We start from the raw sequence: 15,708 nt of genomic DNA, 5'->3' as shown, positions 1-15,708 counted from the left end.
TCTTTTTTTTTTTTTTTTTTTTTTTTTTTTTGAGATGGAGTCTCAATCTGTCACCCAGGCTGGAGTGCAGTGGCGTGATCTCGGCTCACTGTAAGCTCCGCCTCCCAGATTCATTCCATTCTCCTGCCTCAGCCTCCCAAGTAGCTGGGATTACAGGCGCCTGCCACCACGCCCGGCTAATTTTTGTATTTTTGGCAGAGACGGGGTTTCACCATGTTGGCCAGGCTGCTCTCAAATCCCTGACCTCGAGTGATTCGCCCCTCGGCCTCCCAAAGTGCTGGGATTACAGGCGTGAGTCACCACGTCCAGCCTCCCTATTATGTCTTTATTAAGCATAGCCAAAACCACAATCCTGATCGATGCTTCGGCCTAACTGCTCTTCTAGAAAGCACCAAGTAGCTGACCATAGATACCCCTTCCCTCTGATTTCACCCCCATCCGTATACCCCACCAGCAGGGCCCTAGAGCCAGAAGCATGAATCTCAGTGACTTTTGGATAAATCATTAACTCTCTGTGCCTCAATTTCCCTGTATATAAGAGAGAAAGGATGGTGCCTACAGTTTTCAGAGTCTATCCTCCTAGCACTCCAAACACCTAAGGCAAGGGCTGCCAACCAAAATGCCTGCAGGCCACACATATGACAGGTGACTGAGGAGAGAGATGTTAGGGAGTAGGGAGGCCTGTGGCAGAAAACACACATTCTATTAAAAAGAAGTGTTGGTAACTCAAGGTGTGCAGCCACAACCTCTGGTCCAGTTGCTGGGACCCCAGCAGCCGACCCCTTCCAGCCCAAATCATGCAGCTCCTTGCAGGTTCTCTGGTGGGTCCTGCCATGGTCGGTCACCTTCCAGCCTGGATCCCAGCAGGCTGGACCCCCACACCCCTCCCCACAACTGACCTGGGCATGAGCAGGACGTGGACGAGCAGGATGCAGACAAAAATCAGGCCGGCGCAGGCAAAGTCGTGGCGGGCCCGGGGGATGGGTGCCAGGCGGTACTGGGGGCAACAGGGACTGTGAGGGGTGGCCACCTGCAGTGCCACTTGCCCACCCCGCCTCCAGTGAATCAGCTTTAAAAAAACACCTCCTTGCTGGGACAGTGGCTCACGCTTGTAATCCCAGCACTTTGGGAGCCAAGGAAGAAGGATCACTTGAGCCCAGAAGTTTGAGACCAGCCTGGTCAACACAGTGAGACCCTATCTCTATTTCTAAAATAAATAAATTAAAACCCTCCCACCCTCCTGGAGTTCCAGGTGATGTGACACTTGGTAAGTTTCATTTGTTCCCATTCTCCGCTTTTTCCTATTTGAAGACAATGCCTTCCCCTCCCCTACGCCACCGGTCTCTCTCTTTGCAAGGTCCCTGCAGAGCTCATGGCCCCAAGTACATGGATAGGAGCCAAGTCTGAGCTTCCGGGGCTGTCCTCGCCTCAAGCCAAGAAGCTGGCAGGTAGGGAGACCACCCCCCCTGCCCACCCAGGTGCCATTGTGGGATCACAGCCCCAGAAGGGTTCCTGCTGCACTGCTGCAGGGAAGGAAAGCAGGCTCGGCGGCCCGGCCACACCAGCCACACCCTGCAGGTCACTTGGCCAGCAAGACCTGCCAGGCAGGTTTCCTCGTGACCTCACCTAGGAAGCCCCCAACTCAGGGAGCCCCACAAGAGGAAGTACTCCCAAATTTGGACTCTGGGTGGGTGCCACCTCCTCAGGCTGAGGAGGGAGAGGGGTACCCCTGGAGCACCAAGGGCCGGGACTGTCCTCTCTGACAGGCCACACCTGAAGCTGGGGACAGGCTCTGAAGCCTCTGAGAGCCAGTTTCCTGTCTGTGAAGTGGTACAGCAGCACCCCTGGGCTGGCCGTGTGACGGTTAAATTGTATAATGTGGGTGCTGAGGATGCTGCCGGAACTCAGAAGGCACTCAGGAAAGAAATGGTCGTTATCAGTACAAAAAGCTCGTAGCAGCAAGACAGGACAGTGATAACTGAGTTTTGGGTTCTCGCCTCATTGCAAGGCCAGTGCCGTCAGCCTGAGGCATCCATGCCAGGATCTGCTAAGGCTTTGCACTGGACGGAGCAAAAGTCTTGAAGACCCATGGAGGCAAATCTCTGATGGCACATTTGGGTCATGGAATGAGGCTGACAGGAGAGAGCACCAGGCTGGTGCTGCACTGGCCCCGCCCCCACCCCCACGCGGGAGCAGCTGTGGATTCTCAGTGCCCCTCCCCTAGCCGGTCTTGGGAATGCAGGCTGCCCCATGACCTGCGCCTCCCACCCCACCCCAAGCCTGGAGACCCTGTCCCTCTGTGGGGGAGGCTGCTGGGGGTCCTCACCTCGCGCTCAAAGCCCTTCTCCAGGAAGATGGACCCGAAGGTGTAGAAGTCGTCAGACTTGGAGCAGCAGGGCCTGTGGGCGGGGGCAGCTGTGGTGAGATGGGAGCTGGGAAGGGGTCCATTCCCTCGGGAGGTGGCAGCAGGCAGGGGGAAGGAACAAGACTGGGCCACCAGGCATGGGGCATGAGGTGGGCCTGCCCACATGGGACACCCCTATTCAAGGGGGAGAGGAGATGGGGGTGGACAGAGGTCTCAGGCCTCACCTCGTGGAGCTGAGCCCCTCGATGGCTGACAGCATCTCATCATCGTACGAATCGTCCTCCGACCGCCCCTTGGGGGACATGCTCCTGAAATCAGATACCAACAACAGGATGGGCACTGGGACCACCTCCAACTCTCCCAGAGGAGGGCGTGGGCGTGGGCATGGCCACCAGTGTGGTCCCAGAACCTCGTGTGGGATGGTGAAGGAATGGGTGGGTCCCACTGAGGCCCAGAGAGGGCAAGTGAGGACCCAGCATCGTCCAGCATGGCCCAACTGGCCAGCAGCTCAGCCACACGCAGAGGGCAGACCCGAGCCCCAGTCCAAGGCGTCTTCAGCTACACCCCCGGGGTTGACATGGAGACCAGAACACCCACAGGCATCTCCTTCCCTTCCACCGACTCCACTGACCCTGCCAGGGCACCACACAACAGGTGCTCCATCAAGGCCATGTAGAAGGGCCAGGAGCCAGGAAACTCTGGTTCCTAGAAATGCTTTGACCCAAGCCCTGGCCAACTTCACAGAGGTCCTGGGCTGGGCCTTGTGGAGCTGCCCACTGGACAGAGGCTGGTCAGGGCAGCCTGCTTGGAGGAGGTGGCTGCAGTAGGACTTGCCAGGATGGCAGGGCACGCACCTGTCTGGGGTCCGGCGGTGGCGCTGGGGAACGCTCTGAAAGGGAAGGGAGGAAAGGATACAGTCATTCCCCAGAACACTGGGCCCTGAAGGCCACTGCTGGGCCAGGTGCAGCTCCTCCAGCACTTGATACACAGCACAAGGTGTCGGGGTCATCCAAGCCACAGACATCCTGACTACAACTGGCCATGGTCCAGGCACCAAGGAGGACAGAGATGTTCCTGGCCATCCTGGCGTAGTCTCCAAATGCCTTTGCTTCCTCTCCAGCCCCAGGAGGTAGGGCAGAGGCTGTGGCCATTTTACAGATGGGGACAGTGAGGCTGAGAGGGTAGGAGATCTTTAGCACTCACTCTCCTGCCCCTGGCTTGGGGCCCCAATCCCTGGCTCTCTGGGTGGGAGGGGGACCTACCTTAGGCCTCCGCCCATTGGGGACGGGGGTCTCGCCACTGCTCACGCTCTCGCGGTGGTTGAGATGCGCAAAGGGCCGCGCTGCCCCCCAGGACTCGAGGTACCGGGTCATGCGCACTGACGCCCGCATCTTCAGGGCCGCATCCCCCTTGGGTCTGTGGAGGTGTTGGCTGGGCGGGGGTGGCTGCTGGCTCTGGGGGCAGACATGGACACAGGCCTGTGCCACCTCCTCCCCTCTCGGCCCAGGAAGGGGCCGCCACTCCCATCCGGCTCTCCCTGAAGTGTGACACCACCCTGAGCCCATGAAAAAATAAACAGCAAAGAAGTTGCTCAATCCGCAGTCCCCTTGGAGAGTGGCTGCCCTTGGGGACTGGCCAGCCAAAGCCTGGTGCACACTGAGGCCAGGCCATAGGGGGTCGCAGCTCGGCGCCCTGGCCCTGCCCCAGGCGGAGAAGACGCTAGCGCGTACCCACCACGGTACCCAACCCCACTCCCTGCTCTGCCTCCCCAAGGAGAGAGGCGGGGTTCGGGTCCCAAGCCCGAAGCCCCACTGCCCTTGAGGCTCCTTGGAACCAGAGAGTCCCTGGGGTCTGAGCACCCATCAGCCCCTCTCCAGGAGGCGCCTGGGGAAGCCACAGGCATCCTAGCCCACCCTCCCAAGTGTGGCCGGGGCAGGTTCGCTCCATCCTAGCCCGCCCTCCCACGTGTGGCCGGCGCGCGCTCGCTCCTTCCTGTGGGAAGCAGCCAGGAGGAAGAGGGGCACTGGCCGCCCCAAGAAATGACCAAGCCAGAGGCCAGCCAACCCCCAAGGCAGCGATCCAGAGAGTTCCACTTGTGTGGCCCCCAACCGCAGATGGCACAGGGCCATGACCTGCCACGTGCCTGCGAGACCCAGCCTTATGCTGGACACTCAGTAGCTCAGCCAGGCCCTGAATGCATGGCCAGCCCTACCCGCCAACCCCCTCATGCCACAGACCTGAGACCCCCCTGAGCCAAGAACACCTGCCTGCGGCCTTCCTCAGTGGGGGTGGCCAGACAGGACTGGAAAAGGGGCAGGGAAGAGAAAGACCCAAAGGCCACCAGAGATGAGCTTAAGCCGGCTCCAGGTCTGCTGAGTCCTTAGCCCCTGAAACATTCCCCTGCCTCCAGAAGTCCTGTCTCCTAGGGCCCCGCAAACACCCCGTGGACGAGCCTCCACAACTACAAACACTCACTAAGCCACAGCTCAGCTTTCCTGGAAACCTCTTGCCTCCTTTTGGGATAGAAACATTTTTAAGTCCTTAGCCGCATCTATCTGCCTAGCCATGGGAACCATGTGGAATTTGGCCTTGGTGAGTGTCCCGGAGCAGGAAGAGCTCGCTGGCCCTGTGGTGAGCAACCTGGTGGGGGTGGGTGCATTTCTCTGTCCCCTCATCCATTGTGGCAACTCTGCCTACACAGTGCCCAGCCGTTCAAGTTCAAGGTCACTGGCACTCAGCAGAGAATCCAGACACCCCAGCCCCCTGAGAAACAAATAAAAAGCAGAAATAAATAAAAATCAGATTCCTCAGTTCTGAGCAAACATATCCTACTCAGAATGGGCGTGGCATTGGTATGAGCCCCATGGGGGCACCTGCAGCCACATCCAGTCCACAGGAGCCCACCTTGCCCCAGTCAGGCCATACAGCAATGGTGAGGCAAAGCCCATAGAAGCCAGTACAGAAAATCTACCTCCGTGTCAAAAACAGGAGCTACAGACAAGTTCCCTGCACACAGGAGGGATGTCCCAAAGGTAGGAAAAATGCAGGGTGCACGACCATGGGGCCCGCCACTGCCACCTTAGCATGAAGGGTCGGGGGACTCGCAGTTCACTCTGTGTCCATGAAAATCCCTGTGGAGGGAATACAAGAAACTCACTGCACAGGTCCCCTCTGAGGAGATGTGCCGGCTGGGGACAAGGACTCTTTCTACAACATGCCCTTCACACCTTTTGAACTTCAACTGCGTGGATGAATAAAGTTAAACAAAAACTTTTGCCAGATAAATACAGATAAATACAGATACAAGCTGCCAGATAAATACAGCTGCCCAGTTGAGTACTGCGTGCAACACTTATGCGAAACATGATTCACGGTTATCTGAAATGCGAGTCTGCCCAGGCAGCCTGCAGTTTTCTCTGCTCCACCTGGCAGCCTGCGGGGGTAGATTTTGGAGCCTCCTAGGTGAGGAGCGCTGCTTCATTCATTCAAGGGCTATCTGAGCACCAGCTTCGAGCTGGGCACCCATCTCAGCATGGGGTGGGGGGCTGCAGCCTGGAGAGGAGGAGCCCCCTGGCATGGCACTCACGATGACAACAGACAAGGAAAATGGATAAACAAGCAAGGGCATTAGGGACGGAGGGAGGAGTGCTTTGGGTGCAGGGACCTGCGGGTGCCACCAGCCTGGTAGTGGAAGGGCAGGAGGAGACCAGGTGGGGTGAGGGGAATAGGAGAGCAGGGGAGGGGCTTGGAGGGGCGAGGCCAGGGCCAGGATACAGGGCGAGGATCGCTGCCCTATTCTAGGAGGGTGGTGGCGCAGGACACAGGTACTGGGAGGGGTTTTCCCAGATGCTGGCTCAGTATGGATGGCGCAGCACTGGGGGTGCTGGGGGCAGAGTGAGGCCAGCAGATGTGCAGGGAGGCTCACAGGCCAGCCCTTGGGCCCCCAGGGTCTGGCAGCCGGGCCAGCCCCAAGGCACATTCAGGACCAGAGTGAAAGGAGCCACTCGCTGGCTGGGCTGACATTCTTGAGCAAGCCTCAAGGATGATTCACAGAGTAGTGGCCAGACATGCCAGACTCCCTCGAGCAGGCCAGGGGCGGGCAGCAGACAGGCCGAGGTGGGCCCCACCTGGCCAGGGCAGTGGAACTGCCTCCCCCACCACGGGGTCCTGGAGCCACCAGGGGACCTGCGGTCAGCACCCAGGACACTCAAAGGCTCCTGCCCAGTGGCTCCCAGGCCACTCCCTGCTTTCCTGAGTCTCATCCAAAGCTTGTTTCGAAAGTGTGTCTCTCAGAAATCTGCGAGATTAGTAACCACCTCATGGAAAATAAACCAAGAGCGACGATAATTCATAGAATGCTGTGACGTGCCGGGCGCGCCGCAAGGGCCTCGCTCAGATTAGCTCCTTCTGGTGGGGCAGGTGCTGTTTTCCCATCACACAGAGAAGAATGGAGGCCCAGGGAGTGACTACTCAGTGCCTAGAACGTGCCTGGGAACAGGGAGCTCACTCCTGCCCAGCCAGGACCCTTCCCCACCTCTCCCTCCATGGGGGTCTCCCCCGAGGTGCAGGCCAGGCTCCCCAGGGCCCCTCCAGCCCCTCCGGGTCCCCCCCAGCTGCGGCCTCCGAGCCCTCGTACCCGGGGGTCGATGACCAGGTAGGTGCGGATGTTCATCTCCTTGAGGTAGGGGTCCCGCTGCTGCCCGTGCCCATCCTCCACCTCGTACGCCTTGTCCAGGTGCTTCAGTGTCGCCTCCGTGATGTGCACCCGGCTGCGGGAGACCCAAGTCAGGCAGAGCCTCGCAGCCCAGAGAGGGCTGGCATCCACCCAGGGACGTGCAGCAGGCAGGCCCGGACCCCAGGCCAGCTTTTCTGCATTCATCCCTCCCTCCACACCTGACCACCCCCCAACCTACCGCAGAACCCTCCATCCACAGCCAGCCCCAGGCCTCTGGCCCTGCCGCTGCCCAGCCCAGCCTCACCCGGGGACTCCGGCTGCCTCCATCCGGTTGGCCAGGGACACGTCGTGGGACCACACGTCATACTGCCACTTGCGCAGCCCGATGACCCCGCACAGCACGTTCCCCGAGTGTATGCCCACACGCATGTTGATGTCCACGCCCGTGGCCTCCCGCACCTGCCTGGGGCAGAGTGGCCCAGTCACCCCAGCCCTGCCTAAGCCCTGGGACAGGCTGAAGCTCCCAGGTGTGGGGTAGGTACCGGACAGGGTGTGGGGACAGGGCAGGCTCAGCCCACGGGAGAGAATGTTCTCAGCCTGATGCGGCTTCCTCTTTAGGAGGAGCTGAGTGCCCGTCCCCGGTGGCACACAAGTAGGTGTGGCCACACCTGACCTCAAGGGTTAGGTAGGAAGGAGGAGGAATTCCAACTAGTCACTACAGCCCATGTTGATGGACCCAAAATACCATCACTGGGTGTTTTCCCTGCCCAGCAGCACTGGCTGGGTTGTAAAAGTTTACTGGGGGCCGGGTGTGGTAGCTCATGCCTGTAATCCCAGCACTGTGGGAGGCTGAGGCAGGCAGATCACCTGAGGTCAGGAGTTTGAGACCAGTCTGGCCAATATGGTGAAACCCTGACTCTACTAAAAATATAAAAATTAGCTGGGCGTGGTGGCAGGCGCCTGTAGTCCCAGCTACTTGGGAAGCTGAGACAGGAGAATCGCTTGAACCCAGGAGGCAGAGGTTGTGGTGAACCAAGATGTGCTCTGGGCAACAGAGCGAGACTCTGTCTCAAATAAATAAATAAATAAATAAGTTTAAGTTTACTGGGGTCTACAGAGGGGGTCCAGGAACCAACCAAAACCTAGCATAGACAAGGAACACAGGGCCCAGACCATGGGCACCTTCTATGCACCCCCCACCAGTCCCTGGGAAGCAGGGGCCCTAGGAGCTGTTGGCACCACTGAGAACAGGAGCGGAGCCCCACAGGAGAGCTTCCCTGGGGCACAGGGGACCCCAAGACAGGAACAGAGCCTGAGTCCCCATAACAAGCGGCACCATGTGTCCACCAACAAGGCTGGGCACTGACCAAGCCTTCCAGGGTCAGAGCCAGAGGCACATGAGAGCCTGTACAACCTCCACCTGTTACAGGACAGGGGCCGGCCTGAGGTCACACAGGCAGTGGTGCAGGGCCAGGCCCCTCCAGCTCTGCCCAGGCTTCTTTCTGGCAACACCAGCCACCTGTGGCTGGACTTCAGGAGGACAGTCTGGAACAGGGACTGATGCCTGGGACCGGCAGCCCCACCAGGCCCTGCTCTGCCCCACACTGGTCAGCCTGCCTGGGCCTGCCTGGCCCTCTCCCCATACAGCCCTCTCAGCAAGTTCCTGCCACAGACCCCGGCTGCTCAGAGCCGCAGCGGACCTGGAGGAGAGCTGGGGATCTCCCCGCAGCCTCAGGACCAAGCCTGACTCCAGGATCTTCACTGGGGGCAGCAAGCAGATGGAGCCTTGGAGTCGATCCCTGGGTCTGAAAGGTCCCCCAGCTGCCTGCCCTGAAGCCTCCTGCTGTTGCTAAGACCCCAGCCTTGAGGGGAGCGGATCTCACTGCCCTGACCTCACATTACCCAGCTCTGAGCTCCAGAGATGCTTTCTGGGACTCAGAGTCACAGGCAGCACCACGGGGAGGGACGCAAACAGATGAGGTCTGAATCCTCCAGCAGGTTGGGTGGTCCAGGCAAGCTGATTTCACCCCCCATCCCCCGAGCCTCCGTTTCCCCATTGGTGACATGGGAATGACAAATTCCCTACCATGCCCAGGAGGGTCCGCCATGGGGCAGGACCCAGTGCCTGGGCCTGCCCAGGACCTACTTGATGGCCTGGCACATGTCCAGCCCCATCTTCACACAGTTCCGGGCGTGGGTGGGCAGCGACACGGGCAGGCCCGATACACAGTAGTAGCAGTCACCAAGGATCTTGATCCGCATGCACTCGTTGGCCTGCAGGGTAAGGGAGGGGCCTGGTCACTGGAAGGTCTGGGGCCGGGACCTCTCATGACAGCGACCCTCCAGGGTGCGCCCGGCTCTCTCCTGGTTGGGGGCTTGCCTCCTGGGGTCCAGCCACCAGGAGCCACTTCTGGGCCTGGCAAAAGGCTTAGCAACATGGGAGCCTCCCCAGGAGGAACCCCCAGGCAAGCACCAGAGGTGAACACAAGTGTTCCTAAGGGCCTCGGGCAGGGCTCTGCCTTGGTTTCATTTGCCCAGGTAATGTTTGAATGCCTACTGAGTACCCGGCCCCAGGCCAGGCAAGGGGACACAGCAGTGAACAAAATAGACGAAAATCTCTGCAGCCACGGAGCTTGCACGCAGGCAGGAGGAGTGGGCACTAAACTAAAAAGACAAAAACACAGCAGTGTGCCCCTCTTAGTGACCGGACTAAGGAGAAAACCAAGGCACAGGAGGGAGGTGATGTTCCCAGGAAGCCAGTGAAGACCTTTCTGAGAAGGAATCAGAATCATTTGAGCTAAGACCCTGAGGAACCGCGAGAGCCGGCCATGCCAGTCTCTGCAGGGAGAGTGCTCAGGGACTCACAGGAGCTGGGGAAGAGACAGCAAGGCAGCCAGGAGGCTGCAGGAGTGGGGAGTGAGGACAGAGGTCACAGGTGCACACACCAAGGAGTGAGCAGGTTTCAAGGTCACCCAAGCAGTGGCTGTGCTGACAGGGCTTAGGGGTGGGGAGGAAAGATACCAATGCAAAGAGGAAAGAGGGATGGGGAGGGCGGAGACAGAGAGGGGCGAGGCCGGGGACTCAAAGGAAAAGGCCCAAGGAGGGAAGGGGACCCCGAGAGCCCTCTGAGGTTCATCTGAGGCACTGCTGCATCACCAGGCCTTCCCTAAGCCTTCAGCAAGTGTGGCCACATGCACCGAGGCCTCGTGGGTGGGGCTTTAGGGGAGCTGAAGAAGGAGCACCATCTGCCTCTGCTCTCCCCTCCCTACCCTCTACCCACTCGGCTGACCCTCGGACTGGACACCCCAGCAGGTGGCCCTGTGCTCTGGCTTCTGGCGGGGAGGGAGTTAAGAGGGCTCTCTCCTGCAGGCTCACGACGGCTAGCCCTGCTCCTGGAACACCATCTGTCTCCAGGTCTAGAGCCTATCCTGTCCTCGTCCCCACTCTGTGCCTATCAGTCATCACAGACCCAGGCCCCAGACACAGCACCAGCCCTGCCTCCAGGTCCCCTGCACCTGCCCATCCTGGGAACCGTCCCTGGCCTGTGCCCTCCTCCAATTACTCAGTTTGAGCGTGTGCCAGATGTTTCCTGCTGGGCCCCATCTGGCACATGCTGAGTGAGTTCTGAGTGACTGCAGGGACACGAGGACAGTGACTTTCCTAGAAAGCAGGCAACCTTGGCAGACCTGGATACTAGGGTCCAGCTACCCTGATCTCCTCTCGGACCAGGCACAGGACTGCCCGTGGACCCAGCCTGGCTCTCAGGGATGTAGGGGAGGCCACATTCCCCAGGCTGCTCCACCGGCTGACAGTCCCCTGTGTCTCTGACACTTGGAGTTGGGGAGCTGGGTCTTGCGCCAAGGTGTGACTTGTATGCCTCTGAGAGAGGAGGCCCTGGCTCTTGGAAAGAGCTTACACTTCTGGAATCTTATTGTTGATAGGAGAAAAGGCTGGGACCAGCCCTGCCCAACTCTGCCCAGAGATTAGATGCTCTGGGAAGCTGGCAGCTGCCATGGCCTCCCTTTCCCCATCTGTGCAATAGGGCCATGCCTCCTGGGCCTGCTGGAGAGGGAAGACTGTGTGCAAGAGGCAAGGGACTCTCTGCATGGGCTTTATGGTAAGGAAAGGGCCAGCTGTGGCCCGAGCCCAGGGCCCCTGCCTCACATGAGCCTCAACCTCTGGGGCTCCCAGCTGCTGGCTCAGAAGCCATGCAGATCCTGAAGGAAGGTTCCAGGCTAGACAGGCCCTCTGAGTCACTCAGTCCACAATCCCCAGGATGGGACAGTTTTCCAGAGCATCCCTGACCAGTGCAATCCTATAGAAGCTTGGTTACCCCCTGCAACAGGGAGCCCACTCCCAGTCCTCCTAGGATTGAGCTGCTCTGATCGTGAAAACTTCTTCCCGGTGTGAAGTCATAACTTGCCTCCCATCAAGTTCTAGACCATTGATTCTCTGCCCACAGAGACACCTGGAAGGCTCTTAAAAATTCTGGCCAGGCACAGTGGCTCACGCCTGTAATCCCAGCACTTTGAGAGGTCGAGGCAGGCGGATCACAAGGTCAGGAGATCGAGACCATCCTGGCTAACATGGTGAAACCCTGTCTCTACTAAAAACACAAAAAATTAGCCGGGTGAGGTGGCGGGCGCCTGTAGTCCTAGCTACTCAGGAGGGTGAGGCAGGAGAATGGTGTGAACCCGGGAGGTGGAGCTTGCAGTGAGCCGAGATCACGCCACTGCACTCCAGTCTGGGCGACAGATTGAGACTCCGTCTCAAAAAAAAAAAAAATTCTGATGTGGCAGGGCGTGATGGTGCATGCCTGTAATCCTAGCATTTTGGGAGGCTGAGGTGAGTGGATCACTTGAGTGTAGGAATTCAAGAGCAGCCTGGACAACATAGCAAAACCCCATCTCAACAAAATACAAAAAAAAAGTTAGCCTGGGGTTGTGGTGCACACCTGTAGTCTCAGCTACTCGGGAGGCTGAAGTGGGAGTTCACCTGAGCCCAGGGAGGTTGAGGCTGCAATTAGCCATGATTATGCCATTGCACTTCACCCTAGGTGACAGAGCAAGACTCTGTCTCAAAAACAAAACAAAACAAAACTCTGATGGGTATGGACACGGGCATTGGTGTTTTAAGCTTTCCATGTGATTCCCAAGTACAGCCAGGATAGGGAGCCACCACCTTAAATTACACTTCAGCCTCTATTTAATGGCCACCACTTCCAGGAAACCTGCCCTGATCACCTGAAGCTGGGCTAGGTGCTGCCCAGGCTTCCTGGACCCCACACTTCTCTTCAAACACATACCATGTAGGCCCAAGGCCCCACCCAGGTTCAGGGCCTGGCACTCACCTACTCTCAGGACCATTTGGTCCATTAATGGAAATATTCCTTGCCTGACCTCCCTCCCTGCCTGGCACCTGTCGAGCTCCTCAGCATCCTGGTCCTCGCCTTGGCCCTCATGTCCTTGCACGTCTGACCTTGTGCCCTTGTCCGCTTCACACCCTGTTCCACGCCCACTGAGCATGTTCACCCCATGGACACACAGGGCTTTCTTTCTACCCCAGGCTTTGTCTATGCTGTTCCCCCTGCTAAGAACACTGTTCCCTTTCCTCCTCAGATGTTTTTTCAAGTATCTCAAACTTTAAGGTGGGCCAGGAGCTCACGCCTGTAATCCCAGCACTTGGGACGCCAAGAGGGGAGGATCACTTGAGGTCAGGAGTTCGAGACCAGCCTGGCCAACATGGCGAAACCCCATTGCTACAAAAATACAAAATACAAAATACAAAAAATTAGCTAGGCGTGGTGGCGGGTGCCACACTGTAGTCCCAGCTACTCAGGAGGCTGAGGCACGAGAATCACAGCCTGGGAGGTAGAGGCTGTGGTGAGCAGTGATGGCACCACTGCACTCCAGCCTTGATGGCAGAGTGAGACTCCATCTCACAAAAACAAACAAACAAAACATAAAAGTTTAATGTGCCCATGATTCACCGCAGATCTTGTGAAAAGCAGTTCTGGGTGAGGCTGGGCATTCCACAGTCCTCCTGAGCTACCAGATGAGTAGAGGCTGCTGGCCTTGCCAGTGAGGATGGAGCCATCTCCTCCTCCTGAGCCCCCATCTGAGCTCCGGAGCCCCAGTAGATAGCCCAGTGTGCACTGTCCATCTCCCCACTGGCCTCACACTCGCAGCACAGGATCCTGGCTGCCGTGGCCACCACTCACCCCCACCTTTACCATGGGGTGCTTGTGTTTGCTGACTGGATGCTAAAATTCAGCCACGCCTCCCCATCCCAATCCCAGCAGGGCAATGGACACAGGACACCCCTGGAGATGCAATGGGCAGGGGAGGGGCCTGGCTTTGCCCAGTGCAGGCCGGCAGGCTCACCTTGGCGATCTGGTCGAACTTGCCAAAGAGCTCGTTCAGCACCACCACCAACTCCTTGGGGGAGCAGTCGCTGGCCAGCTGCGTGAAGCCCACGATGTCCGCATAGAGGATGCTGGGGGTGGGGCAGGATGGGAGGGAGTGTCAGAGCCTGGCTCCTGGACAGCAACAGCAGGAGCATGGAGGACTGTCTGGAGCCCCAGGAGCCTACCAGGCCTGAGCCCATTCACCCCTGCCCTTCCTCAGCCTCTATAGGGATGGGAGAGTCGTGCCCAGCCATAAAGACAGATTAAAGTTCCAGGGACTTCACATTAAAGCAGAAGGGAGCAAAGTCCAGAACCTGCAGGGGCCCTCAGGCCCCCCCTGGGCCCCATCACTGCAGACAGCTGAAGGGCACTCCTGCAGGCAGCCTGGAGCCTTCCCCTTTCCCATCCAATGTTCGCCACAGCACAGACCTTAGAACTCCCTGGTGAGAGGCAGCTCCATGCTCCCTCAAGCCAACCTCCACACCCAGTGCTTTACAGGCATTGAGTCTTCACACAACCATTGCAGAACTCCCGTTCTACAGACGTACAAACAGGCTCCAGGACATTGAGACTTGCTGGGAAGCCAAGAGCTGGCATCTGCACCAGGTTTCCCCGCTCCAAAGTCCATAAGCTCATGCACCATCCACAGACCAGAGAAAAGGCAGCGGGCCAGCCTTGGATGTAATGCTGGCGCTGCAGGCAGAGGACCCCAGGGGTCTCCCGGGACCCACATTTACACTCAACAGCACCCAGCACCCACATCTACACTTGACAAACTCAGGTCAGTGCATTCAAGTAAAACTTCATGGTTCCCTGCAAATCAGATATGTCGGAACTGGGGCACTCTTGGGCACCAAGGCCGGGGGGCTTTACCTCCTTCTGGAGGTCCTGTGCTCCCTTGAGAATCATCGGAAAGGACCCCTTCCTTCACAAAAGCTATGTTTGCTCACACAGTTTTACAGTTTTGGGGGGTGCTAGATCTTCCAATACCAATCTGAATTCTCTAATTTAAGAGCCCTGATCTGATCCTGCCTCTGGGGAAACAAGTGGGGATTCTGAGGCCCAGGGAGGGCCGTGGATTAATCTGGAACCATGGGGCCCTCTCCCAATCCCTATATGGGCAGGAGTCTGGGCCTCCAGATAGGGCAGGGAGGCCACCTGGGGGCCGGGGGAACAGTGGACCCAGCCCCCGGGATACGCTGTCCACACATGTCACCGCCCACCTGACATTCTGGTGTCTCTTGACGTAGAGGCTATGGAAGTTGTTGTCAGGCATGCAGCGGCGGTCGCCATGCTCCTTGAGCCGTTCGATGATGGCCAGCTTCATGCCCATGGAGATGTGGGCTGGAAGCACCGATAGCAGCAGGTTCTCCTGGGTGCCGGCAGGCAGACCAGCAGAGGGACCGGCGGAGGACAGGCAAGGTAGCATCAGGGCCCAGACCTGGCCTCCCTGGCCTCCATCCTCCCTGACTGCCTGCCCTGCCCACAATGTCTCCATCTCTGCTCCTGTCCTCCACCAACCCAACTGGGCATCTAGCTCCCATGTACCCAGCAGCCCCCGGGACTCAGACTGACTGAGAAAAGGGCTCTTTCAGCTGGGGAGGCTAAGCTGATGCGTGAGCAGCCTGGAGCCACTACGGCCTTCTGTGCCGCCACCTGGGGACGGCGTGCCCAGGACTGAAACCACACAGAGGAAGGTAGAGTCAAGGGTCAGCAGGCTACGGTTACCCTGCTGGAGCCCAGGACTTACCGAGGTGAGACCTGCACAGGTGTCTGTCCATGCACCTCATGCATATGACGGCATGAGTGTCTCATGTCCAACAGAAAGAGGAAGAGGACAGGGGTGTGCAAGGTGAGGAGTGGGGGCCAGGTCCCACCTGCTGGCGCTTCTCGATGCGCAGCTTCCGGCGGATCTGGATGCACTTCACAGTGTAGGTGAAGAGGTCCCGGGACGCATCCTGCATTTGGTGCTTGTGGAAGGCGCCTGTCAGGTTCCCGCACAGGAAGATGACTGTGTTGGCCAGCAGCTGCGGGTGGACCAGGGTGGGGCTCAGTATGTGGCCTGGCCTCTGCCCTCCCAGGCACCAGACTCCTAGGCAGACTAGTGATGGCACCTCTTCCCATTCCCTGACCCCCAACCCACTGAGAATGTCACTCTTCCTGGGGCAGACAGGGAAACTGAGGCCCAGACAGGAGCTAGTCTCCTAGTGAGTCACTAGGATGCAAGACCAGGACACCCAGGAAGGCAGAAGAGACCACCTC

The 15,708-nt window shown here is 58.6% G+C and overlaps 1 protein-coding gene across 4 annotated transcripts in view; it reads right to left on the bottom strand.

Moving 5' to 3' along the window:
• The window catches only part of ADCY7 (adenylate cyclase 7), a 73,805-nt gene that overhangs the window by 10,168 nt on the left and 47,929 nt on the right, over positions 1 to 15,708 (bottom strand). For all 4 annotated transcript variants that reach the window (XM_025370024.1, XM_025370026.1, XM_025370025.1 and 1 more), the window contains 11 exons: positions 15,324 to 15,473; positions 14,670 to 14,818; positions 13,424 to 13,535; positions 9,187 to 9,314; positions 7,345 to 7,503; positions 7,002 to 7,134; positions 3,628 to 3,819; positions 3,220 to 3,254; positions 2,590 to 2,673; positions 2,327 to 2,399; positions 900 to 997 (listed from right to left, as the gene is read on the bottom strand). In XM_025370024.1, coding sequence (XP_025225809.1) covers positions 900 to 997; positions 2,327 to 2,399; positions 2,590 to 2,673; positions 3,220 to 3,254; positions 3,628 to 3,819; positions 7,002 to 7,134; positions 7,345 to 7,503; positions 9,187 to 9,314; positions 13,424 to 13,535; positions 14,670 to 14,818; positions 15,324 to 15,473 — 1,313 coding nt within the window. The remainder of the gene's footprint in view (positions 1 to 899; positions 998 to 2,326; positions 2,400 to 2,589; positions 2,674 to 3,219; positions 3,255 to 3,627; positions 3,820 to 7,001; positions 7,135 to 7,344; positions 7,504 to 9,186; positions 9,315 to 13,423; positions 13,536 to 14,669; positions 14,819 to 15,323; positions 15,474 to 15,708) is intronic.

Source organism: Theropithecus gelada, chromosome 20, assembly GCF_003255815.1.
Source record: "Theropithecus gelada isolate Dixy chromosome 20, Tgel_1.0, whole genome shotgun sequence".
Taxonomy (NCBI): domain Eukaryota; kingdom Metazoa; phylum Chordata; class Mammalia; order Primates; family Cercopithecidae; genus Theropithecus; species Theropithecus gelada.
This window is presented reverse-complemented; position numbering and strand designations above follow the sequence as displayed.